Here is a 25,494-nt window from a genome sequence, read left to right as displayed (position 1 = left end):
AGTAGTTGATGTTCCTTCCATGATTCATTGCTGTGGTGCAAGCAGTTGTTGTTCCTTTTATAATTGGAGCAACAAATCAATGTTTAATTCTATTCTTCTTAAGGCATTGTTTGAGAGAGCACTTGTTTAGATCTGTCAGTATACGTATGTTAATGTTGTTGTGCCATATAGGTACGGTTTAGAGCAAGAAAAAAGAACGAGAGAAGGCAGGCTCGGGTAAGTTCAAGATTATAGCTATTCTTTGCGCAGCAAGTTGTTATGTTCAAAACAGCCGATTTGACCTCATGTTTGGTTTGTGTGGTAGAGTTGTTTGCTCTTGATCTGTTGTTTACATGTTTTTAGTATATTTCAACTTTATTTTGAAATGTACAAAAATTTACAAAACTATCTATTATCAGTTGGAACTTTGTGTTTACATACACACTTTACTGTTTACTAAGTAACTCAGGAGATTCCTATTGCTCAATATACTGTTAACAACGAACTTTCACAAAATTTTAATAGATTTAATCAGAGTATCGACAGTTTTCTATTATTTACGCTTATTTTTTATGTCTGAGCTGATCTGACTACCAGGGTGTTTCAAGATTAAAAGCAACAAAACGTGATCACCATTAAAACTGTCAGATCAAGGAAAAGTATGATTATGACATCAATAATTGCAAAGAGACTGACAAAACAGAGACGCGTAATGCTGCAACTCGAACACGACAGCTGATATCAACTATCGCAACGATAATAACGAGTGATCTCATTTGGCAGGAATATTTTTTTAACGTTTCAGTCTCGTTTTTAAGTTTTGTGGATTTTAATTTTGAAACATTCTGGTAGTCAGATCACTTCAAACATCAAAAACAATCATAAATGATAGAAAATACCGATACTTTCTAATAAAATCTAATTCAATTTTGTGTAAGTGCATCTTTAACCAGACCTTTATGAGTCAAGTACATAGCCAAGGTCTGCGGAAATCCAATAGCTTAACTACCGTAATTCTCAGGGTACAAGTCTGTAATAAATATAGTATAATTTTGAATCAGCAACACCCTTGTTCCACTTATTTTCTAGTTACTAGTAGATTAGCAACATACAATAAATTATGCAAGTTCGTATTAGCTATGGGCTGGGATCAACCACTAATTGGTGTTGTTGGAGGCCGGTTGTCAGTGTTGAGTTTGCGGCATTGTTCGTTGCCCGGCTGTTTGGCGGTCACAGCTGACAGCCCTTGTGCTGCGTGGGCGCGATTGGCCGGCGGGAGTGGTACCGTGATCTGTCAGTCAATGAGTCCGGTCCGCACCGTAAAATTTTATTAGCGCGCTCACCTTGGCGCGCTCTGTCAATACCTGTTAGTAGGTTTGAAATATCACTGGAAATCAGTCGATACAAATTCTTCATTTACAACTTTACCTACTTTTCTAAATGTTGCTGCAATTTAAACCTATAAGAGAAGAGAGAATTAAAGGTATGGATTTTATAGCGATATTTTATGTCAACAGTTGTGTACCTTTTATTACTCATTATTACGTATTTTTTACCCCATTTTATCTAAAGCATTATGTAATCACAATGTATTACACTATTTTAGATTTCACGGTGTCAATCAATAAACAGCAGTGAAAATTAATAACCTCTCCAAGCTTCGAAATTGCAGTAGCCTACAACACTCTTTGAACAATCCATTAGATCGTAAACTGAACCTCCATTTCCTAAAAGCATAACGAAATTTGCTACAAAGTCGACCCGGCGTATAAGTCAAGGTCTGAAGTTGGGTTTAAAATTTTGGTTTTGACATGTACCTGCGGTATATGTCGACCTCCTTCTCTGGCTCGAATGGCTTGATCGGTAATTATCAGTCGGCATCAGAGGCGAGTGATATGTAGCTGAAAAAATGACATTTGAAAATGCCATCAGCAGAAACGCCCATTTCTTTGCTGCTATCAGCAATACAACACTTAAACGAATGAACAAGAGAAAGCAGTGCTAATGAAGACAACAGGGCACAAGAAACAGCTCTTCACCATCGTGTTGGTCCGCTTAGCCAATAGAACGAAACTGCCACCTCTGATAATATTTACATATTTAACGGGAAAGCCATACCGCAGAACAGATTTCTGTCAAAAATCGTGATTCATGCACAAGAAAAAGGTTGGACCGACAATAGCCGATGTGTCAAATGGATTATCAAAGTGTGGACTTACAGACTGATACCACAAAAAACATTAAATTCGAAAAAATAATGTTGTTCCAGAAGAGAATCTTAGCGATGACAATTTAAATGGTGAAGAATGGGACTTTGTGTCTCCATTTCACGTTGAGTAGGATTACTAGTATTTTACTATTTTATAAATAAATCCCTCCATGTCATATCATGTAATTTGGATTTGCAATGGTTTTCGAAATGGAAGTTTACTAGAATTCGAGTCAAGAAAAGCGTAACCATCATATAAGTCGAGGATGGATTCTTAAGTTCAAAATTTAGCTGGCTTGTAAGCTAAATTTCAATTTTTGGTTTGTAAGCCAAAATTTATGGTACTTATTTTTAACTCTAGGATCAGGACCAGTGGTCGGGTGCTCAGAGGCCAGGTTTCATGCAATCCCAGTCTACCGCTTACAAACCTGGGCAAGGTCAGGACCAAAAATATACAAAATCTGGTGCTGCCGCAGTGAGAACTGGTGGAAGCAATCAGAATGCTGCTGCAAGCTTGAGGGCCATGTTGTACAAGGATGGTGAGGGGAATAAATCGGTAAGTCCACTGTTCTCCTCGTCTTTAATTTAGAGGTTTGGTTGCATATGAAAATGAGTGTGTATCTACATATTGTTATTCTTGTAGTAGCATGACTTTTCCTCTTACGGACGTAATAAATTACACATGTATATCAAGCATATCCACAATACCGGAAACTGTTGAGAGGTATAAAATTGATTGTACGCATATCATTCTCACTAGAAACATGGTTTAAGGTTATATATTTTAGTTTCTAAAGCATGCATTGTCAATAAACTAGCCTTTGCAGTTAGCAAACAGTAGCATGCCATGGTAAGTCGTTAGTGCTGTGCCACCTTCAGCTGTATATAGAGATTTGCTTGTACTATGGTCTCAAGTTGTTGTCATAGACATAGCAAGCAGCATTATGTTTCTGTTACAGAGCTCTGAACCAAAGGCTGGTGAAAAGAGGAAACGTAATGAGGACTCGGACTCAGATCCTGAGCCTGAAGATGATGTCAAGTGAGTCAGTAAATAATGAGAGTAAAACAGGCACACAGTATACGATGTACAAGTGTAAATAAGGATAAAAACTACTGTTAAATTCATTTGTACATTGCGATCGTAATGTGACTATAACATGGATATTCCAAATAATTCTTTGTATGAATTCCAATTTAATTAAGTTTAATTATTTATTGTAAAGTAGCTACTACAGTTTGACTTGAATGTTATTTGCAGGGTCAAGTCAAGGTTAACTTGCAGAAATAAGGGCAATGATAAAAATATTAATGAAAAAAAGTTTTGAGCAAATAGTGATGGGTGTTCTATTGCAGACTATGGGAGAATGGATGGAAGGAAAGGTACTACGTGAACAAGTTTGGGGTGGATGGTGATGACTATGCCTTCCGTCAAAAAGTAGCCAAAGCATACGCCAAGGGCCTCTGTTGGGTGCTGAGGTATTTACTCCATTATTGTGGGCATCTGCTAGCCATTCGGTTTGACTATCTGTCATGCAATTCTACCAACCTGTTAGGCTATTAGACCATGTAGTTTCACGATGAAGCAGCTTCTTGTTCAGTGATTGGCTAATTTGTTGTTTCCTGTTGTCTGCTTAAATGATGCTTGGATTTTTTCGTCCATTTTTGTATTTCGCTTGAGAACTTCCCAGCTAACAGTTCTTCCTACTCTTTCAGATATTACTTTCAGGGATGTGCCTCGTGGAAGTGGTACTTCCCGTATCACTATGCACCCTTCGCTTCAGATTTCACAAATTTAGGAGATTTGTCTAACACGTTTGAGCTTGGTACCCAGGTTGGTTGATTTATTCACATATATATGCTATATCTGTTATAGGTTAACAATTCCTAATTACACTTATCAACGAGATGTCTCGTATATTTATAACTTTGGTACCAGTGGGACATTCAAAACATTGCGAGCATCTCCAGTCTAGTGAAAACTGTACATTAATCTGTTCCGATCTTTGCAAAAGGATTCACGATTGTCGTGTGTTGAACCAAATACTCTTATAAGTATATTTAGTTGTTTCTTGCAATGATTCAACAGCTGTAAAGCCTCAAAATGAATGATGTAAGTAGTTACATGTAGGATTAAATGAAATGTATTATCCCACAACCAAACACGAGCGGAGCGATTGTTTGAGAGATTTATGATAAATGCATAGTGCACACAACTCATAAAAATTATTCATCAACACCGTCGCAAACCCTTGTACCCAAATCTCATCAACAAATTTAACCATTTTTCTATGGAGTCGTTTAAGTATAATAGCGCTACAAAACACATATAAACCTATTTAAATATGTTACCAAATCTTTGAAAATTGTCGACAATATCCTAAAACTTACCCATCTGATCAGATTAAACACAATAGACAGATTAATTCGGCCGGAAATCGTTATTAAAACTTGACAAGCCTTATTTTTATCAAAATTAAGACCGGCAAACGAGACGCCGAGCGGCAGAGAATAGAACGATTAAGTCGTACGCATTTCACGGATAAAAAACGTGCGCATTTCACCAGTCTATAGCATTGCCGAAGGTTTCTAATATTTTTCCGTTTTTAATATCTTGCAAAAATATTTAATTATAAGAGTAATTATTTGATTTTATAAAATTATCATAAGAATAGTTATTCGAATTTATTTGTCCGAAGGTTTCTGTAATAAACGTAGACCGTTTGAGGCGTAGATCGATTTACAGGTACGAAATTGTGGTACACAGTCTATCAGCCTATGTTTTTTCCCAATTACCGAAGGTTTCATTAAATTATTTGAAACGTTTGCCAAAATTGTTTACATCCTATGTACAAGCTAGGGCCGAATTACAACGCCCTTTTATGACGAAAACATTTTTTTATTTTGCTACAGTTTGCAGAAAACTTCCAGACGTGTGAACGCTCTTACTTGCTTCCTGCTAGATCGCTATCAAAACCATTCTACATTTAACACAACCAACTTTCAAATTGTGTATATTACACAGCAGCTTGCCATTTTACTTCTAATATTGCATTTCAAAGATATAATAAACATATTTCCTTATTGCTGTTGTTAAATTACATACATTACAGTAGGTTAGGCCTACAGCTTTAATTAATATTCATTTTATTGTTGTAAAGTTTAGGTTTGAGATAGTAGTAGATTAGGTGTGAATTTTTTACAACTTTTGTTTTGCATAATTGACTTTTTGAATTTACTTTCAAAACAACTGGACAACTACCATGGACATACAACTTCCCAGAACACCATGTCGTGGCCGACGCATTGGCCGTCCGTCCACGTGTCTTTCAATAATTACAGCTCAATAGGAGGATAAATAGAAGGTCCTCACAGCAACCAGCAACATCAAATACTAATGTTCAACAACACGCTACTCAAATTAATAACAACAACAACTCATCTGATTCAGAGAATTCTTTAGTAGATGTTGTAGGCGTTGTAAATGACATGGACTTAGCAGCCCTTTTGTTTCCAGATGATGATCATGATTTTATGGACATCATTGACGATGAAAATATTGCACAAAACAATATTGCTCCTCCCAATGCTGCCCCCCCCCCTTCATCACATTCCTCATTTTCAATCTTTAGATTGTCCTGATTTTCAAGAACTGCGTAACAACTTTCTAGGCAGACTGGACAACAACATATCACAGCTCACGTGTACTGGATGTAATGAGAAACATTTCATTCCATGCTCAAATACAACTATGTCATACATGCCAACAAGTTTCCCTGTCAAATTCCTAGATTACTAGAATTTCCTTTTTGAAGTCGTGCTCCATCAAATTTGTTTTTATATCATCTCGAGCAACTCTCATTTACACTATACTCTGTCAATTCCTGCTGACAACTACTTTTTCTACAACCAGCACTACCCTTTCTTTTTTCCATTATCACTTATTCCATTATCAGGTTGTGGGCTGTATGACAGGAGATTTTCCAGTATAATATTATATAATAGGCTAAATTCACAAATTAAATTATACCCTAGGACACTTATGTATTCGCAGCATCTAACTTTCGCGTTTTCGCGGTGTCATCCTCTCGCGAAAATTTCATGAGCGAAACTAAACTATCGTAACAAACGAGCGAAAACGTGAAGTTAAATAGCTTTGTTCATTGATATCCACAATAAAATCGTAATATTAGAAATGCAGGCAATTTTCGTCTGTGGTTGGGATAAATGGGAAATTTCTGGTAAACTCATTATAGCTAATACACCGACTGAGCAGCATGGCAAATCAAATTAAGATTATATCAGTTTAGTCACCGAATTTGTAACTGATGAGGATGAAAGTCTGGTAGGTGAAGTCATAAAATTGAAGAATAATTATTGTAGTGATGAATTTTATTATCAACCAAAAACAATATCAACCCTCATCAGGTCCAACCACATTATCTCTTTCACTGCCAACCCTGTACAAATTCGTTACCGGCCTAGTGCCAGCCGTTTTACCGAAATTGCCGATATTGCTTCATGATATGTATACAGTATTTTTTCAAGTTCTACTTTAATTATTTGCATAATCACAAAAATCTAAATTGGCTATTATGTCATCAACAACTAATTACCTGTTTTATGACTCGCGCGGGGTAGTTAATGAACTCACAGAAAAATGTTTGTTTTTAGATTAGAAATTCTCAAACAAAAGTTTAAAATTGCTTCGTTGTTTTAGGCTGATTTTATAGAGAAATCTTCGGACAACACAGTCAATTTCATAAAACTCTTAAAGACCGTGGGTTGCGTGGTCAACAAATAATAAAATCAGGTTACCACACTATTGCTGAGAAAGTCCAAAAATGCGTTTATGGCAGTGGCCCCTAGAAAACGCATAAATGCGTTTATGGCAGCGTAAGGGTTATACAGTTTTGGTTGTGAAGTTGGTTGTTACCTATCTATTTTCTTCTTCTTGGGATTCGAGTGTGAAAGTCACGGCGGGAGGGACCTAGACGTCATTGATAGACTAAGAAACAAATGGCAGCAAGTGATCAAATTGAATTGTCGATCTCACCCACACATTTCAACCTGTGGTTTACAAATACGAACTATTCCCAAATTGAATTTTTTTTTTATTAGTGAACTGGGCCTGAGGAATGTAATGTTTTTTCCACTGCATTTGTTTTCACATCACTATATTTTCGCACTCATCAGAGCCGCAAAATTAAGTCGCAGCGAAATTTTACTCTGTGTGCTACTCACGAAACTAAATACTAGCGAAATATAAGTGTCCTAGGGAATGTACAAGAGTAAATGAATAAACTGTCAATAATAAGTTTTTATTGTTTGTGTGTGTTATCGAAGATTGATGTTGCATAGGTATTGGCTGCCATAGAGCTATGAAGCCATAGAGATATGGAGCCATAGAGATATGGAGCCATAGAGATATGGAGCCATAGAGATATGGAGCCATAGAGATATGGAGCCATAGAGATATGGAGCCATAGAGATATGGAGCCATAGAGATATGGAGCCATAGAGATATGGAGCCATAGAGATATGGAGCCATAGAGATATGGATCCTGGATCACACATATATATGGACCTGTTATCACACATCTAAATGTTTGTTTGTAGTCACACGTGTACAGCGTCTTCTGTCTCCTTTTAGCCATTCCGACCTTTTGAACAGTTGATGTCTGTTTTCCCTGCCGGTAGTAAAGACCACGTGCCACCCACTTGGAGACCGCTCATGTATGAGCCCGACTCTCCCATCATAGACTTCTATCCTACTAACTTCAGAATTGACCTCAATGGCAAGAAGTGGGCTTGGATGGGTTAGTTATAAAAGCGATGCTTACTGGGAAGCTCTGTGCGGGTTTAAGCAAGGATTGAGATGTTTCTGACAGGCCAGCTCAGTCGGATGTAAAGAAACCAGTATATGAGTTGCTGGCCTGGCGTAGACTGAGGGATCAGTAATCAGAATAATGAGGCTAAGCAGTTGTTAAAAAGAATTGGTCTTGTGACTGGTTAGGTTAGGGGGGTTGAAAAGATTAGAAACAGCAGCATTCAACTGGGTTGGTAGCAGCTGGTAGGTAGAGAACTGGAATATCGAAGGACTAGACAGTTGCCAGTCAATATATTAGTATGAGTGGGTTGGTGGAGGTAGAGAAGTTGAATATGAAAGGGCTGGACAGCTGTCAATCAATATATTGGCATGGCTGGGTTGGTGTAGGTAGAGAACTGGAATATAAAAGGGCTGGACAGCTGTCAATCAATATATTGGCATGGCTGGGTTGGTGTAGGTAGAGAACTGGAATATAAAAGGGCTGGACAGCTGTCAATCAATATATTGGCATGGCTGGGTTGGTGTAGGTAGAGAACTGGAATATAAAAGGGCTGGACAGCTGTCAATCAATATATTGGCATGGCTGGGTTGGTGTAGGTAGAGAACTAGAATATAAAAGGGCTGGACAGCTGTCAATCAATATATTGGCATGGCTGGGTTGGTGTAGGTAGAGAACTGGAATATAAAAGGGCTGGACAGCTGTCAATCAATATATTGGCATGGCTGGGTTGGTGTAGGTAGAGAACTGGAATATAAAAGGGCTGGACAGCTGTCAATCAATATATTGGCATGGCTGGGTTGGTGTAGGTAGAGAACTAGAATATAAAAGGGCTGGACAGCTGTCAATCAATATATTGGCATGGCTGGGTTGGTGTAGGTAGAGAACTGGAATATAAAAGGGCTGGACAGCTGTCAATCAATATATTGGCATGGCTGGGTTGGTGTAGGTAGAGAACTGGAATATAAAAGGGCTGGACAGCTGTCAATCAATATATTGGCATGGCTGGGTTGGTGAAACCGAGAGATGAGAATAAAAAGTGCGGGACATAAAAATAGGTATAAACTATTGAAGTAGCAGAGGCACAGAGAGGGGAGAATTAATTTTGTACATAGAGCCCTCGCTTGACTTTTTGCAGGTTTATTTATTGAGAGACATGATAGTGCGCTAGTGGTACCATCTGACCAAGATTTTTACTGAATATTCTCTGGCATGGTCTGTTAGCATCTTCTTACTGCTATGTTTTTAAGGGGTCGCGCTTTTGCCTTTCGTGGATGAGCAAAGGTTGCTGACAGCGCTACAACCTCGCTACGCCGATTTGACAGACGAGGAGAATAAGAGGGCTGTGAAAGGCAGCGATCGACTGTTTGTCAGCAAATGGCATGACAGCTTTGATTTTCTCACAAGTCTCTACGAGTCCACCGATAATGCGGTATGTGGCTAGCATCCTTGTGAAATATTGATAAATATGTTGGAGTCGTTCTCCTTTGGTAGCAGGAGTTTGCAACTGCTGTTTGTACTCGCACAAATTATGCTTATTTAAAGTTATTTTTAGCACTTAATGTAGAATCTCTGTACACATGCTTTATCGAAAAGCCAGTGATTTGTAAGAAGAAATGTTTCTCTTCGAATTACTCTGTCAGACTTCTCATACATGAGCTGATAGCATGGATGTCAGTTGGGTTATTGAGATAGTAGCGCACATTTGCTATCTCGTATTGTTATATATTAATAAATTATCAATATCCTGGTCTTGCATGATTTCATACAAGTTTTGCATTTTTACAGCCCATGGATTTGGTGACGAGACTTACCGATGGAATGTTTGGTACGATACAGAAGGATGAATTTGTCATCCTGCCAGAACAGTGAGTATCCCTTCGATCTATTCATGTATTCAAACTGTCAGTCGTCTTCTCTTTCAATTATTTGTATGTTTCTGTTAGGAATTGTCTGTTTACTGTTTTAGTGTGGTCCCCTCGCCTTTACAACAATGCGAAGACATCATTGACAACAAGGCCATCATGTAAGTATGGTTGTCGCTATTGCCGATTTTGTGAACAAAGGTCTCTTTCATCTCCGAGGTAGATCTAAATATTGTTTGACTAGTTGCATGTTTGCTATTCAACAACATGCGCTTCAAATTAGTTTGGTATAGTAGAGTTGGCGTGTTACACCTGTTATCATAATTATACTGTCACTGTTCACATATGAGGGTGACATGCTACAGCTGTTATCATATGCTATCACTGTTCATATATGGAGGTGTATGTTACAGCTGTTATCATATGCCATCGCTGTTCATATATAGGCTGGAGATGGCTTGTTACAGCTGTTATCATATGCTATCACTGTTCATATATAGGCTGGAGGTGGCATGTTACAGCTGTTATCATATGCTATCACTGTTCATATATAGGCTGGAGGTGGCATGTTACAGTCGTTATCATATGCTATCACTGTTCATATATAGGCTGGAGATGGCTTGTTATAGCTGTTATCATATGCTATCACTGTTCACATATGGAGGTGTATGTTACAGCTGTTATCATATGCCATCGCTGTTCATATATAGGCTGGAGATGGCTTGTTACAGCTGTTATCATATGCTATCACTGTTCATATATAGGCTGGAGGTGGCATGTTACAGCTGTTATCATATGCTATCACTGTTCATATATAGGCTGGAGGTGACATGTTACAGTCGTTATCATATGCTATCACTGTTCATATATAGGCTGGAGATGGCTTGTTACAGCTGTTATCATATGCTATCACTGTTCATATATAGTCTGGAGGTGGCATGTTACAGCTGTTATCATATGCTATCACTGTTCATATATAGGCTGGAGGTGGCATATTACAGCTGTTATCATATGCTATCACTGTTCACATATGGAGGTGTATTTTACAGCTGTTATCATATGCTATCACTGTTCACATATGGAGGTGTATGTTACAGCTGTTATCATATGCCATCGCTGTTTGCAGGGTCAAGTATGAAGACCCAAAATATCCAGAGGGTCACATCTACCCTGCTGTACTTTTACCCGGTGCCAAGTAAGTGGATTAATTCACTTAGCTGGTTGGCACGACAAGAGTTTTATGTGTGCCAGTGTGAGTAGCATTAGGCATGAGCTCATAACTCATTCTTGTTAGCCAGTCTTGGAGCTGTAGAATGCTTGCTGTTTGCACTCTACATTCTGATAAGCTTCCCTTTGGTTTAGTATACGTTTATCAAAGTCAGCGGTGGATATTAGTTTTCTTCAACTTTTTGCATGCCACGAACTGCATAGTTCGGCTCTGCACAGTGTTTGCATATGGCTGTGCAGAATGGTGGTGTGGATTTAGGAGGCTTCGAACAAAATGATTCTGATTAGTCCAAAAATGATATAATCTTTTACGGTAAAAGAAAGTTTGGTGGTGAAATAGTTAAACGAACAGTCATCGTGTCTGTTCACTAGTACATGTTAGCAGGTAGCTGTAGTACAATGCAGAAATAAAGAAGCTCAAGCTATGCATTTCTCACTGAACTTTATTACATAGGAGTCAGTCATATGATTGCTGCTTTCCATATCATTTGTTTTAAATGGTTGCATATGTATCCACCTATCTGCACATGGTCTTATTTCTTATGTCTACCAGTTCCTTATGTCTACCAGTTCCTTATGCCGGAGTACTCCTTGTTATAGCCTGTGATTTCTACTACCTCTGTGTATTGTTATATTATACTCTCAATGTTGGATCACCACTAAATGCTTGTTTCATTAAGACTCCCAGCCGCAACCCTGAAGCCAGAGGACTTGCAAGTGGATAACAGAGGCAACTATGGCGGTAGAGGCAGGGGAAGAGGTCGCGGACGGGGTGATAGTTACCGGCCCCAACTCGGCTTCACTCCAAATTCGGGCTACAGAACTAATAAGGATGCTGGCCCGGCGAACAGGATGCTCAGGTCGGCTTTCCATAGAGGCGATCATAGATGTTGACCATTAGCTAGTAACCAGCAGTTGACTTGTGTCAAACTGTCAAGTGTTTTATTAGTTGTCTATCGAAGTGGAATGTAGATGCGTGCAGGAATGTAAGCATGTTCTCATATGCCATCAAGTGCTACTCTACATATTCATCGTTTCTTTGTCTCACCGGTCTACATAATAGCGTTTGTTCTTTATTTGGTAGTTGTTCTCTCTTAGCCAATTGGTGTAAAGCATAGCATATTCCCGCTTCTTGTTATCAGCAATATTGAGCACCTTTGATCTCCTTTCTTTTACAGTTCATCATTGCGGTCAGGAGGAAACACCATCGCTCCCCCCAATAGCTACAGTGAGTGCACTTTTTGTCTCACAAATTCTCATCAACTTGTTCTGAAACCTGTAATTATTTGTGTCACTCATATCAAGCCGTCAGGGCTCAGTTTATATGATCCCTGCCTTAGCCAATTTCTCAGCATCATATTCCATGTCCTTGGCAAATTGCATCTCTTATCTTCCCAGTTTCTTTCGCTGGCTAAGTAATCCTCCTACATGAACTATCTTCTTTTTTGGTTGGCTACTGTTTCTTTCACAGCCTTTGTGGTGTTTCACTTCCTGTTTACCTTCATTGTTTTGTGGTTTCCATGGAGGGTCATTGAAGACACTTGGCAGAAAAGAAGCTAGTCCTGTCATTAGAATGTTTGTCTGTCAAGTTCAAATTGCTATGTTGACTCAATGGGCTGTCATCAGCCGCTCTCTCACGTTGCTCCAACATGTTGTATCTTTACTTGTATTCGTATCTAGTTCCCAGCTGCCAGCGCTTTTCTTTTCATACATTTCATCCGTACGCAGATATTTGCCGTATAGTTTTTCATATTTGGTTTATACACATATAGATACTTTCGCTCGTTCTATAAATGGGTGCCGCTAAGTCGCCTAGAATATATTCAATTTGTAGGGACGACTCCCGCTCAACGGTCTGGGCTGGTGTGAAGCAGTCATTTGCACTAATGGGGCTAATAAAAAATTTCATTCTTCTTTTTGCGGATTGAGCAGTGGTCAAAGCTAGCCTCGCTGCACCGCATCGTGTCTGACACACCAGGACTTGTCACTCTGACATATTAATTGCTGCTAATGTTGCAGTGAAACTAAAGTAGCCGTCGGCTTTTCCGTGTAGCCACAGAAGCGCTGGCTAGCTAGCGGCTACATATTCCTCCACCTTCTCAGTTGTAGCTCTTTGGCCGTGTGTGAAACTATTGTATAATTACTTGATCCTTCGAGTATTTTTAGATGGCTTTAACCACAGGGCACTTGGTGGTTTGTCAATGAGTGACTGTCGATGCGTATGACACATTGTCTCTGTTTGCTAGGAAGTGTCCCATTAACACCCCTGCTTGCATGTGATATGTAGATATATTTCGTGTATCCACGCTGTATGGCCTCTTAAATATGTTTGTTTTTTCCGAGCAGGTCGCTCTCTACGCACTTTCATGAGCTGTATCAATTCTTAAGATATATGCGTTATATGTGCAAAGTTTATTTGTGTGCATGTCTCGTCTGTCGGCATTTGTAGACTAAATCTACAGAAATTACTCGTGAGTTCATAGTTATGTAAAAGTACATGCTCATATCCTTGTGGTTGAATGTAACTCCCCTTGTAAGAATGGGTTATGGTACATGATAACTTCTTGCTTTACAATCATATATTAAGAGTATCATTAGTCAAAAGTTACCTGATTTGCTATTTGTTTTGTACGGCTGTAGTTTGTACTTTAATACATTCATCTCTTCGCTACACTTACTGTAAATCCTGCAGTTATCACCGCTATACTTACTGTACATTCTCTAGCTATCACCGCTATACTTACTGTACATTCTCTAGTTATCACCGCTATACTTACTGTACATTCTCTAGTTATCACCGCTATACTTACTGTACATTCTCTAGCTATCACCGCTATACTTACTGTACATTCTGTAGTTATCCCCACGAGGCGTGCGATGTGATGTTTACCTTTATTCACATATAGTTTTGTAGATCTGTAGATTCTTATTTTGGCGTAAAACAATGTTTTGGAATTATCTCCCTTAGGAGGTAGTGCAGTGTAAATAGAGTAGGAAGGTTGGAGCATATTCATGCAAATACTATTATGTTAAATGCATACAAACTGCTGTGTACACACTTTGACACTCTGACAGTGTTTGTCCAGCATTCATTCCACCCTTCAATAATAGAACTCCTCTACCCATCCTCATCTTTTACCAAGATTGTAAGGACTCCTTAAGGAGCTCCGATATTGGTGAAGTCCAGTCAATATGAGGAAATACAAGTTTATCTTACTCAGATGTAATGACTTTGTGGAACAGTTTGTATTTGTTGATCAAATCTGTGCATGATCAGACCTGCGCATGAGTAGCAGGGCAGCCTTATGACCCTCGGTATAGTTTTGTAGCTGACTATCGACGCCGTTAACGGGACAGCGATTTCTTAACATCTCAGTTTCTTTTGCTCAAGGATTTTGTAAAACATTTCTGAAAATATCTTAGTACTTGAAAATGGACCATACTACAAGAATATTTATGGCTCCATTGCTGTTATTTTTCAAAAGATAAGCTGCTAAGGGGTTTGAGTCTACAACTGACGTCTATCATCGCAAGCAATATTATATCATTAATATTATTATATCATTAGTATCATATTATTATTGCAATTGTGCAAAAGTCAGCAAAGGGTAATATTTCTGTAATTGTTTCATGCAAAATTCCTATATTTGCAATAATTTCAGTTCAAACAAAAATGCTTTCCAAATTATGTCATCCAAGAACCTTGAAACAAAAATGAGGCAACAGTTAGCCAATAAACTCAAATAAATTATTTTATCAAACTTATATAAATATAGCAAAACCAGTACAAGTAGAATCTCTCAATTCGTTTAGATTTCATTTCATCAAGGTTTCTAATATAAAACTAGCTGATTGTTTCCAAGTATAGGCAGCAGTTAAGATGAATAGCCGGCAGCATAAGATGTAAATGCCTCATCTCGTTAAGGCTGACTGAAGTATGCTCTCGGTTGTAAAAAAAAATTTATTTATAAAAAAAATTTGTTTTAAAAGTTTTGTTAAAAAATTACTAGCAAACAAAGTTTCTAAAATTTGCGTGTTTACAGCCTCTCTTATTCCCCCTTTATGGCATCAGTTTACACCCTTCCATTATCTAGTATTTCCGTATACCGCTTCACATCCCTTCGCTCAGCTCCGTTAGATACTGATTAAATTTACTTTTCCAACAAACCGCGTCGTAAGCATTTTAAAATACTGTTTTAGTGAGTTCAAGGTGTTCCATTGTCATCTTTTTTCACTAGCGCGTCGTTGGCTAGCAAGGCGATTAGGTTTTGGATGCATACAGATGCTTCTACGCGATGTTAGTCCGTCATGGTTTTTGTTGATTGTGTTCTTGAGATGTTCTCATCTGTTTGAGTTGCTGCCTCCAGAGGCGCGCATTGAGTGAGCTTGCTTGTTACATATAACTAAGTTGATACAAAGAATCTTATCTCCTTTATCAAGAGAGCTTATTTTGTTTCCTCTTGCGCTTGACATCAAACCATGCATTAATTACATGCATGGCTAGTGCTGTGTCGATTTGATATGAGTCTGCTTCTCTTTCTGAAATCTCTAGAAATGGGTATGGCCCGAGCTGAGACATGTTAAACTTTTGTGATGCTGCACTTGGTATTCCAGTTTTTACATAGTTATATTCTCATAAGAATTCTGTTGGGTGTTGAAGTGTTGCAAAGCAATTCTCCCACAACTCGTGCGCAATAACAAACTTTCGAAGGAATTTGAAGAATGTAAAATTTACTCTTTATTTGTCATGTGTCGTTGTGCCATTTGGGATGTGTAGAGCAAAGTCCTTAGAAATGTCAAAGATTCTCTTGTGAAGCTACGGGACGTGTCACTTGCGCTGATTTGTGGTGTGTTTGGAACGGCCTCGGGCACTTTTTGTTTACCTCGTGAATACCGGCTGACAGTGGCTTTCACCTCCCACCGCCATATCTCCGCTAAATTCTGGTGTTAACTTTTCTTCTATTTATGTTTTAATCTTAGCTGAATTTAATTCCGCAGAATAAAAGCTCCAAAGTTAAATTGAATACAAAGGTATCAGTATAAGTCGAATAATAAGAATTATCATTAATCTAAACCCTCTCTCATTCTTCTTGTATCCACCCCTGTTTATTGAGAGACAATGCACTATCTCTGATCAAAGAGTCACCCTAATCCCGTAATGCTCGCTGTATATATGCTCTTCCATTTATCTCTTTTGTCTCAGATATATGCCTTATGATTTAGGGGAACATGTCAAATGTGCAGGAAGTCGTGATTCATGGCTAAATTAGGTGGGGCGTATCATGTCCACCCGCGCTCTATCGTCACTCAGTTTCTAGGCTTGTGTCATTTTATTGAATGCTAATAGCCGATGTTTACATTTCGCACCATCATCGTAAGACAGCTAAACAGATTCCTTATTTTTATTGAGGACGTGCTATGGGAGTTGCTTCCTCAACGAGCTATATAACATACACACTCTAATCATGTATAACAAGCTATATAGCATACACTCTAACCATGGATAACAGGCTATATAGCATAGACACTCTAACCATGGATAACAGGCTATATAACATTCACAATCTAACCATGGATAACAGGCTATATAACATCCACACTTTCTAACCATGGATATCAGGCTATATAACACACCTTCTAACCATGGATAACAGGCCATATAACATTCACACCTTCTAACCATGGATATCAGGCTATATAAGATACACCTTCTAACCATGGATAACAGGTTATATAACATACACACCCTCTAACCATGGATAATAGGCTATATAACATACACCCTCTAACCATGGATAACAGGCTATATAACATACACACCGTCTAACCATGGATAACAGGCTATATAGCATACACACTCTCTTACCATGGACAATAGGTTATATAACATACACCCTTTAACCATGGATAACAGGCTATATAACATACACCCTCTAACCATGGATAACAGGCTATATAGCATACACACCCTCTTACCATGGATAATCTCACTATGTGGCAGGCGCTTCAGATAATCTGTCTCTTACCAATAATTGGTTTCCTAATAGCTCAACACAAGAATTTCGTTGTCACCATATTTCCACTAATTTCATTAAACTTAATCCTTTCCTCAACACATTTCAATAATTAACTTTTTAAATTTTCTAGCTTTAGGTCTGTATGTATGAATGGATGGTTTCATTAAATTCGAGTGACGTTTTAAAAGTTGTTTGTTCAGTTTGTATCATTTGGAGCGGAGATGCGCTTCTAAGAATTTTTACGCCGAGTTCTTACTCTTCAGCTTCTCCATTTTCTATTCGATTCTTCTTAGCCACCAGCTTCAACTTTGGTCTGACAGGCTTTTGTATGCTCTGCTTTAATGGAATTACAAGTAGAAATCCTCTCCATTTATTTATGCATATATATAGTAGGAGACGGAGCGTGTCAAACGTACTAATAAGATAGCCATGGATACGCTTACCCTACTTGACGTTCTCTACCTTTTTGCTCGCTTATTAGCAGGGTCGGATTCCACAAACCCTTTCTTTCTCTTTGCCTTTATAATGACGGCCCAACTGCAGTAATTGTAAATTATAACTAAATAATTATAATGAAAATTTATTAGTTTTATTGACTAAAAATGAAATATCACAAAGTAATTTTGCAATTTTTTCTATTTCTTAGTTTTTGTTGTAGTTATGTAAAATGTAACGATGTAAAATGATAGTTGCAGAAGGAAATACATTTTATCGTCGTTTAACTCGACGCTGCTCCTACAAACTCGGGGAACTTTAAAATCAGTGTTCAAGTCTTAGCTTCCCTCGCTAAATGTAGAGACATTATGCAACAATATTCTGGTTGTTTAAATGCGTAGTCACTGCGGTGTAGATACTGGAGGTGTGAGTAGATTCGCCCCTGCGCGGTAATCCTTGGTTGCGTATGCCTGTGACACTAAGTAGTCGGGCGAGAGGAGGCTCTACTTGAGCAAATGAGCTGGAGGGACGCTCGGCAAGCCTGAAGCAGCGGTTATGACAGCATCGGCATCACAATGCCTCTCGTAATCATCATCATTTGAATGGCCGTTGGAGGAGGCTTGAAACATCTGTGTTACCCACTTACTTTGTGTGCAAACATCTTGAGACCCACATTTCAATTAATATTTCTTATATGTTTTATATAGAATATATATTGCAATGTTATTGTTATTCTTCATGCCTTAGTTCTATTACCCATCAACTTAATGACATCTCTCACGTTGTATCACTTTGAACAGCCTCTCTGACCTCGCATTATGAGCAGTTATTCTTGTTCTGCGCTACCTTTCTAGCGGACAGCGTTATGCGCAATAGTATGTTGTTGTTTAGGGTACAGGTATATCTGTCTTGTCCAAATATCTACAATCTATTTGAAAGTATTCCATGAAAATTATCAGGAGTGGATAAAAACGATGGGACTGCAGCTCATCTAAAATAGCCTTTGTCTCTTACATTTGGTCTCTGTTTTAGTTTAGAATGGAAGGTAATATATAAAAGGTACATGATTTGTTCTATAGCTCTATATATAGGTATAGATCTCCAGATTTGTTCTATAGCTCTATATGTAGGTATAGATCTCCAGATTTGTTCTATAGCTCTATATGTAGGTGTAGATCTACAGATTTGTTCTATAGCTCTATATATAGGTGTAGATCTACAGATTTGTTCTATAGCTCTATATGTAGGTGTAGATCTACAGATTTGTTCTATAGCTCTATATATAGGTGCAGATTTACAGATTTGTTCTATAGCTCTATATATAGGTATAGACCTACAGATTTGTTCCATAGCTCTATATATATATATATATATATATATAGGTATAGATCTACAGATTTGTTCTATAGCTCTATATATAGGTATAGATCTATAGATTTGTACTATAGCTCTATATATCGGTATAGATCTACAGATTTGCTCTATAGCTCTATATATATATAGGTATAGATCTACAGATTTGTTCTATAGCTCTATATATTGGTATAGATCTATAGATTTGCTATTGAAATGATAAACTTATTGCTTACTCGTTGTTTGTGATTTTTAGCCTGAATAAACTGACCAATGTTGTTGTTGGTGATAAATGAGCATTTCGCCCAGGCAGCCTAGTTTCAGCCGGCAGAATTAAAAATTGGAGTAGATTTATTTATGCTTTATAAAAATCTTTCTTTGATTATCCGCAAGGGGATTGATTCCTCATCATGTGTTGCTTCAAGCAACCACCTTCAAGTTTATTAATAAATTTTATTTGTGGGTCGAGATGAAAATTCCTGTCCATCTCGCGGATGTATTGCTACCGAAGGCTATCGTAAACTTATAAACACAAATACATAACTTGGAACAATAAAATTACCACATTTTTATCCTGGATGTATATTTTAGCATGACTTCTCTGCATTTTCGTAGGCATTTATTTCTGTCCGTAAAGTAAAGACTTAATTTCATCCATGTTTTATGAAATAGTAGGCAGGATCCCGTCGTATTAATATTTTGTGAATAAGCCATGGAATAGGTTTGTTTACCTTTATATACTAGTTTAATTCACTTGTATTAGTGCGACACCCACCTGGGTCACGCGTGAAATTAGAAAAACTTTAGATGATTTCGTAGCAGTTTATTGCGGTTCTTTGTAAACAAATGTTTGTTTTACTGTAGTGGAGTAATCGGTCTCCTGTTGTCAGTTTTTAGAGAGAAATTTTGATAGTTTTTTCCATTGCACTATTTTTTACCAATATGTCCCCCAATATGTCCCGTAGTGACTGCAAGGATATCAGTTTAAAGCAGCCTGTATGGGTTGAAAGGTAGAATATCATTTTACCCTGCAGCTTCTGTGCCACTTCATTCTTTAGTAACTTATCATAATCTGAGTCTTTGTTGCTATTTAAGATAGTCAATAAAATTTGATGTTTTACCTAACCTGTGTAGTCACTGAAAATTGGGGTGACCAGAATTATCTCCACCCGCGTTATGCATAGTTTTTCACACGCATGATGTTAGATAACTTAATGACAAGTCCTTCTTCGTGGTGAAGAAGTGTTCCTTCATTACATTATATGTATACTCATCTAGATGTCACGGAAGAGATCGTATGCTAGCCATGAGCATCAATTTACTAACAACTTGTTCCTCTCCACCTCTACTCGACAAGTACCATTTGACCACTCAGAGCTGCATAAGCGTTGCTAGTTCTGTTGCTAAGGACCATCTACATGGCTCTTGTACATTCACTTTATGTAATTAATAGTCATTTACTATTGCGTTCATAATTAATCTTAACTTGAAAAGATAATATATTCAAGTATCCAGAGATATGCGGGTGGAATTCAAGTTGGTTAGGTCGACTCGTGGGAGTAACTGGACGAGGGGGGCGGTGGTTTTATGGTGGAAATAATGGTGACCTTTTTGCGTCAGCCCACTAATTTACACGCTAGATGTAGTAAACTATGTTAAGCATTCTTTTTGTTGAAATACTTATTGATATTCTCAATCAAATGATAGCCCTACATTTAAATGCATCCGTAAATGGGGAGTTACATCCGTGTCCTTATTTACTGCTTACAGTTCTGTCTGGTCTGATGGGATAGATGACTATAACCAAAATAAGTGTTCCAGAACATTGAGTCTAAAGCAAGAGCGATCAATTTTTCATCTACTTGAAATTTGTGACAATGTTTAATAATGTTTTAGAAGACATTTCAAAGATAAATATAATCATTTTATAAAAGTTTACCAAAAGGCTGCTTTTCAACTTTATAATTATATTAAAAAATTTAATTTTTTTATCGATGTGTCGGCGTGACGAAGATAAGAAGTATATGTATGTTTAAAAGGTATAAACAAGGTGTACATCTTATGGTTTTGTTTATACGTATGGGTATGAAGGTTTATATACAAATGGCTTTATTTGTACTCATACGCATAAGGGTGCACAAGGGTACATGTGTGTTTTACAGGCAAAGTTAGTTTTGCTAACAATTTTCGGAAGCTGACTTGTGTGTCTTCGTCATTCTGAGAATGTAGTGTATATGTTACAGCATAAGCTAATTCTCCCAATTTGCATAAGAACAAGGGGGTAGATGGCACTGAGGAAGGCTTCTGCATAAGTACATTAGCTACGGCAGCGTGAAGTCGGTGGTTGCCTGATAGAATCAGTTGAAGAGGTTTCAAAGGGAATCGCTCATTACCAACCGTCATTTGTCCGCTGTCGTCAAGGTGCTGCCGATATTACTCGCTGTCTCAGCAATTCCTCGACAATTCTATTATTTTTCTAGAGCCTCGTATTGAATGCGAGTAAATTAATTTTTACAAAAACAGATAATATTATTGTTCTGTTGAGCTCAAGTCGGTAGGCAAGAGACTCAGCTCAAGGAGCAGAACAGGTACGGTTCGTATGGGATGCCATGGCTGTCTAAGCGCTGTTGATTGCGCCCTCTTGATACATGATTAATTCGCCAGGTGACGAGAAAATAGAGAACAAATTAGATCTCACTCGCAATTTCCTACGTGTCGTTTCAAGTGGCCCTGGTTAATTATCGAATCTTTTGGACTCGTAATCAGCCTACTGGCACTTGAAGCAGACAGAAATATTGGTGTGCATTGATTCCGAACCACGCAGCATTGTGCTCCCTCATCACCACAAGATTGCCTCTCGGCCTTTAAGCATTGTTTTGCGCCTCGGCGTCTTTCAGTTCAAAATCTATTCCTTCCCAGTTATACCGCTGCATGGCAATATAAACAACATACGTTTTACGCTTGTGTAACATTCTCCGTGATATAACTAGATAGAGATTTTTCTGTAAATCATTGCGACATTCGCCGAGCTGCCCCGTATGTCATTTGAGCACGCCTAATGTTTTTCTCAAATTATTGAATATTGTATAAAATGCGAATGATATGTTTGTTTAAACGCGATGCCGAATATTAATATGCTGCTCTGAGATCTCAGCTCGCAAGTGTCAGCCTAGCTCGACAGAATATTGTTAGTTTACTTCGGCCTCTTCAACGTCTCAAAGTGTTTGCCATGAAAATTAGAGTTTATAATGTTACCACTTGTGCTATTGATAAAGTGTGCGAGGTAGTGAGTGCTCTTTGTCGCACGGAGATGTCACGTCGCACTTGAGCGTTGGACTCTAGCTGTCAGCTCTGTTGCATTGTCCTTTGGTATACCCCGTCAGTTCCTCACTCCGTCTCTACATCATTTCACCTGACCTCTTCCGTAGAACCATAACATGTCATGGTTCATTCGCTTCGTTATCTGTATCTCCCATTGTTATGTTGATTTGATTTGTGTTTTGTAGTTAAACACATGTTTTGCTTCTGTTTATGATTATGGGTGCTTCTTACATGTATTACAGATAGTGAACAAATCTGAAAGAAAATTCTTGATTAATATATATATATATATTTGTATATCTACTTGAAATAAAGGGAAAAATAACAAAATTGAAGTTCTTTGATATGTGAAATATCTTGGACTGTTTTCTTAAAAAGGACGGTTTTAGGTGGAAAGTGTGAGTTTCAAGGCAAATTATTTAATGCGGAGGAAATGGCATTGATATAAGTTTACATTTAAAGTATGTAGCTTATAAGTAATAGAGTAAAATATAATTATTTGCGAAGCTTAATGACTGACTGTTCATTAATATATTGTGGATTTTCATCAAGGAAATAGACTGGATATTCTGTTAAATAAATTTCCATGATTTGTTCAGCGCATAAAGAGTTGTGTAGCGATACTGATGGTTTTCTTCAGGCTCGTTTGGATAATCTATTTTATAGACACCGTCTCTTAGTTATTTTCTTTCAAAATTGTACGTCGCCTTCGATTCCAGCATCGCATATAGAGACCCAGCAAGCAGCATTTTAATCCCCTATCGCTTTTAGATCGGTCAAAAGCCTTTACCTTGTACTCTATGGTGTTGATGTTGCTTGTATAGCGTAGAAGTTTCCTTTGTAGAATTTGATGATTTTTAATCAAATGCAACGAAACCTTAATCGCTACACCAGGTTTGTCATTAGAAAAACAGCATGGTCGCAATCTATTAAGTAACAGGTTTATCATTGATATTTTTTGAAAGATTGCCATTAGATACAACTACCACACTTTATCATCATGGTATGAGTGTAAAACTTTATCACAACCTCATTTTATTTTCTCATTGATAAAAGGATATTGTTTTCTAGATGGCCATAACTCTTACAATAGTGGTGGAGGACGAGGGGGTGCATTCCATCAAGGCAGTGGTGGATTTCAAGGAAATCGTCAAGCAGGGGGCTACCAAGGAAACATCAATCCTTATGCACATCAAAGTATGTCTATTATATAGTCCAACCTCTATTTTTGATCACCTATATCGTAAATAATTCGTAATTAAAAAAATCTTCCAGACTATTTTGCTTCGGATGCTGAACAAAATTCAAGAATCGAACACTTCGACACGAACATGAGAAACTTGACAAAATGGTTTGGTTGCCAACTCGCAGACCCTTGTTATCTTCAGCATTCAACCTGTTATGCAGATGTCTTCACTGTGGTTTACAAAATACTGTGTTTTGGATTTTATAATGATTATTATATTTTCATTTTTGTTAGATTAAAACACAACATGATATTTCTACACTTTTTTTAAATGGAATTTTGAGAAAATTTGCACAATTCTTTTTTTTAACTGTCTTCTAGATTATATTGTGGTCAAAAACCGAGATCATATTACCTATCTGTCATGCTCTCCTCAGATCAGATGCAAAACACCCGTTACCAGCCATACGGAGGGCAGATGGGTAGAGATGGACAAGGGTCTAGAGGTGGACAAGGGTCGAGATATGGACAAGGGTCTAGAGGTGGACAAGGGTCGAGATATGGACAAGGGTCTAGAGGTGGACAAGGACAGGCGAGTGAATCTCGCTATAACCAGAGCAATGTATACGGACAGCTTGGTCACCCTCAGCAATACTACACCTCAAACAACAGGGTAGGTGTCTGTTGACTTTTCCTTACCAGCAACCTACATCCTGTACTCATCGTTGCTACTGCTAGTCTGGTATCTAAAATGTTGCATCATATTTTCTGACTAGTTTAGCAATGATGACCGGAGGACCTCAAGGCCTCCTGTATGAGTAATAATAACACATGCTACTAACTTGGATAAAGCTATGATAAAGTTTCAAGATTCCCTAGTCTTCTGTCATGTAAGGCTCAGTTGTCATACAAATTATGCTCATATAATATTGTTCATGTCATAGTGAGACAAAGAAAAATTCAAAAGTCACTAAATTTCAATGCAGTGTGGGCCATATTCATCAGAAGTGATGAAGATTCCTGTAGCAGAATAGATGGGAGTATGCAATGATGTGTTCACATACAGTATGAAATGTGTTGTCAGGTGTTCACATAAAGTATGAAATGGGTTACGTGTGTTCACATAAAGTATGAAATATTTTATGATGTGATCACTTACATGTAACTGTTATGTTTTATGTTGTTTCATCCTCAGTCATGCCTATTTCAACTGTCGCAGCGCTCCCGTGAAGGCCATCAACCAAGACTTTTCCTTCAACCATTTTTATTTCCTCTGTTCCATAGTATTTTCGATTTTGTAGCAATACAGATAGAATCGTCGAAGCATCGCACAGTTTCAGACCTTCGTCTGATGTCGTTGTACAAGATATATGTATATGACTTCATCAAGGCGATACATAGTCAACTTTAAACCTTCGTACAAGCTGAACAGACTTTGCATCACATGAATTGGACAGGGAGGATTGTCTGTAATCATATTTTGTATGATTTTAAATGTTTTATTTGTCTAATGCTTTTGGGTCACCTCGTGAAATGTAGAACTCGAAGGCGGCTGTATTATCTCAGCTATGTATATAGTGTAATATCTTATTTTCAATAGACATCAGTACTAGCAGCGTGTCAAGCAGCTTGTTCTGCCTCTCACTAATCCTTACTCGTACTGGTTTCCTGTTTCTCTAGTTAAGTATAACATTTTTCATTACATCCTTCAATATAAGCATCGCCAACAGAATCCAGTTATTGTATCTCTGTGTTTAAGCACTCCTTATTGTTCAAGTTGTTTGCGTGTTATTTAACCCTTTAAATCACTAAACTCGGAGAGTTTTCCTCTCCTCTGAATGTCTTATGGATTTTAAAGTATTTCACCTGCATTCAAGTGAGTGGCATGGAACATGTGTCAGTTTTGGCAAGCTAGTTCTAACATCTCAATGATGACAGTTTAGTGGCTAACACGCTCGTCAGAGAGTAATGATAGCCACTTGGAACACAAATACTTGGCCTCGGGCTCTCCTCTCTTTCTCCTCCACGGTGGGAAATCCTTGCTTTTCCACTGGAGGGATTCTGTACTGTAGGTATA

The 25,494-nt window shown here is 37.9% G+C and overlaps 1 protein-coding gene across 1 annotated transcript in view; it reads left to right on the top strand.

Moving 5' to 3' along the window:
* Positions 1 to 25,149, top strand: part of LOC137399250 (5'-3' exoribonuclease 2-like) — a 41,573-nt gene extending 16,424 nt beyond the window's left edge. Inside the window, exons 11-25 of the mRNA XM_068085275.1 lie at positions 172 to 216; positions 2,550 to 2,744; positions 3,148 to 3,227; positions 3,542 to 3,664; positions 3,902 to 4,019; positions 7,839 to 8,004; positions 9,264 to 9,445; positions 9,802 to 9,881; positions 9,983 to 10,039; positions 11,005 to 11,073; positions 11,786 to 11,965; positions 12,284 to 12,333; positions 23,303 to 23,428; positions 23,855 to 24,090; positions 24,719 to 25,149. Coding sequence (XP_067941376.1) covers positions 172 to 216; positions 2,550 to 2,744; positions 3,148 to 3,227; positions 3,542 to 3,664; positions 3,902 to 4,019; positions 7,839 to 8,004; positions 9,264 to 9,445; positions 9,802 to 9,881; positions 9,983 to 10,039; positions 11,005 to 11,073; positions 11,786 to 11,965; positions 12,284 to 12,333; positions 23,303 to 23,428; positions 23,855 to 24,090; positions 24,719 to 24,730 — 1,719 coding nt within the window. The 3' untranslated portion in view covers positions 24,731 to 25,149. The remainder of the gene's footprint in view (positions 1 to 171; positions 217 to 2,549; positions 2,745 to 3,147; positions 3,228 to 3,541; positions 3,665 to 3,901; positions 4,020 to 7,838; positions 8,005 to 9,263; positions 9,446 to 9,801; positions 9,882 to 9,982; positions 10,040 to 11,004; positions 11,074 to 11,785; positions 11,966 to 12,283; positions 12,334 to 23,302; positions 23,429 to 23,854; positions 24,091 to 24,718) is intronic.
* The last annotated feature ends 345 nt before the right edge of the window (positions 25,150 to 25,494 follow it).

This window comes from Watersipora subatra, chromosome 7, assembly GCF_963576615.1.
Source record: "Watersipora subatra chromosome 7, tzWatSuba1.1, whole genome shotgun sequence".
Lineage (NCBI taxonomy): Eukaryota > Metazoa > Bryozoa > Gymnolaemata > Cheilostomatida > Watersiporidae > Watersipora > Watersipora subatra.
Note: the sequence above shows the minus strand (reverse complement) of the source record. Positions and strands in the feature narration are given on the sequence as shown.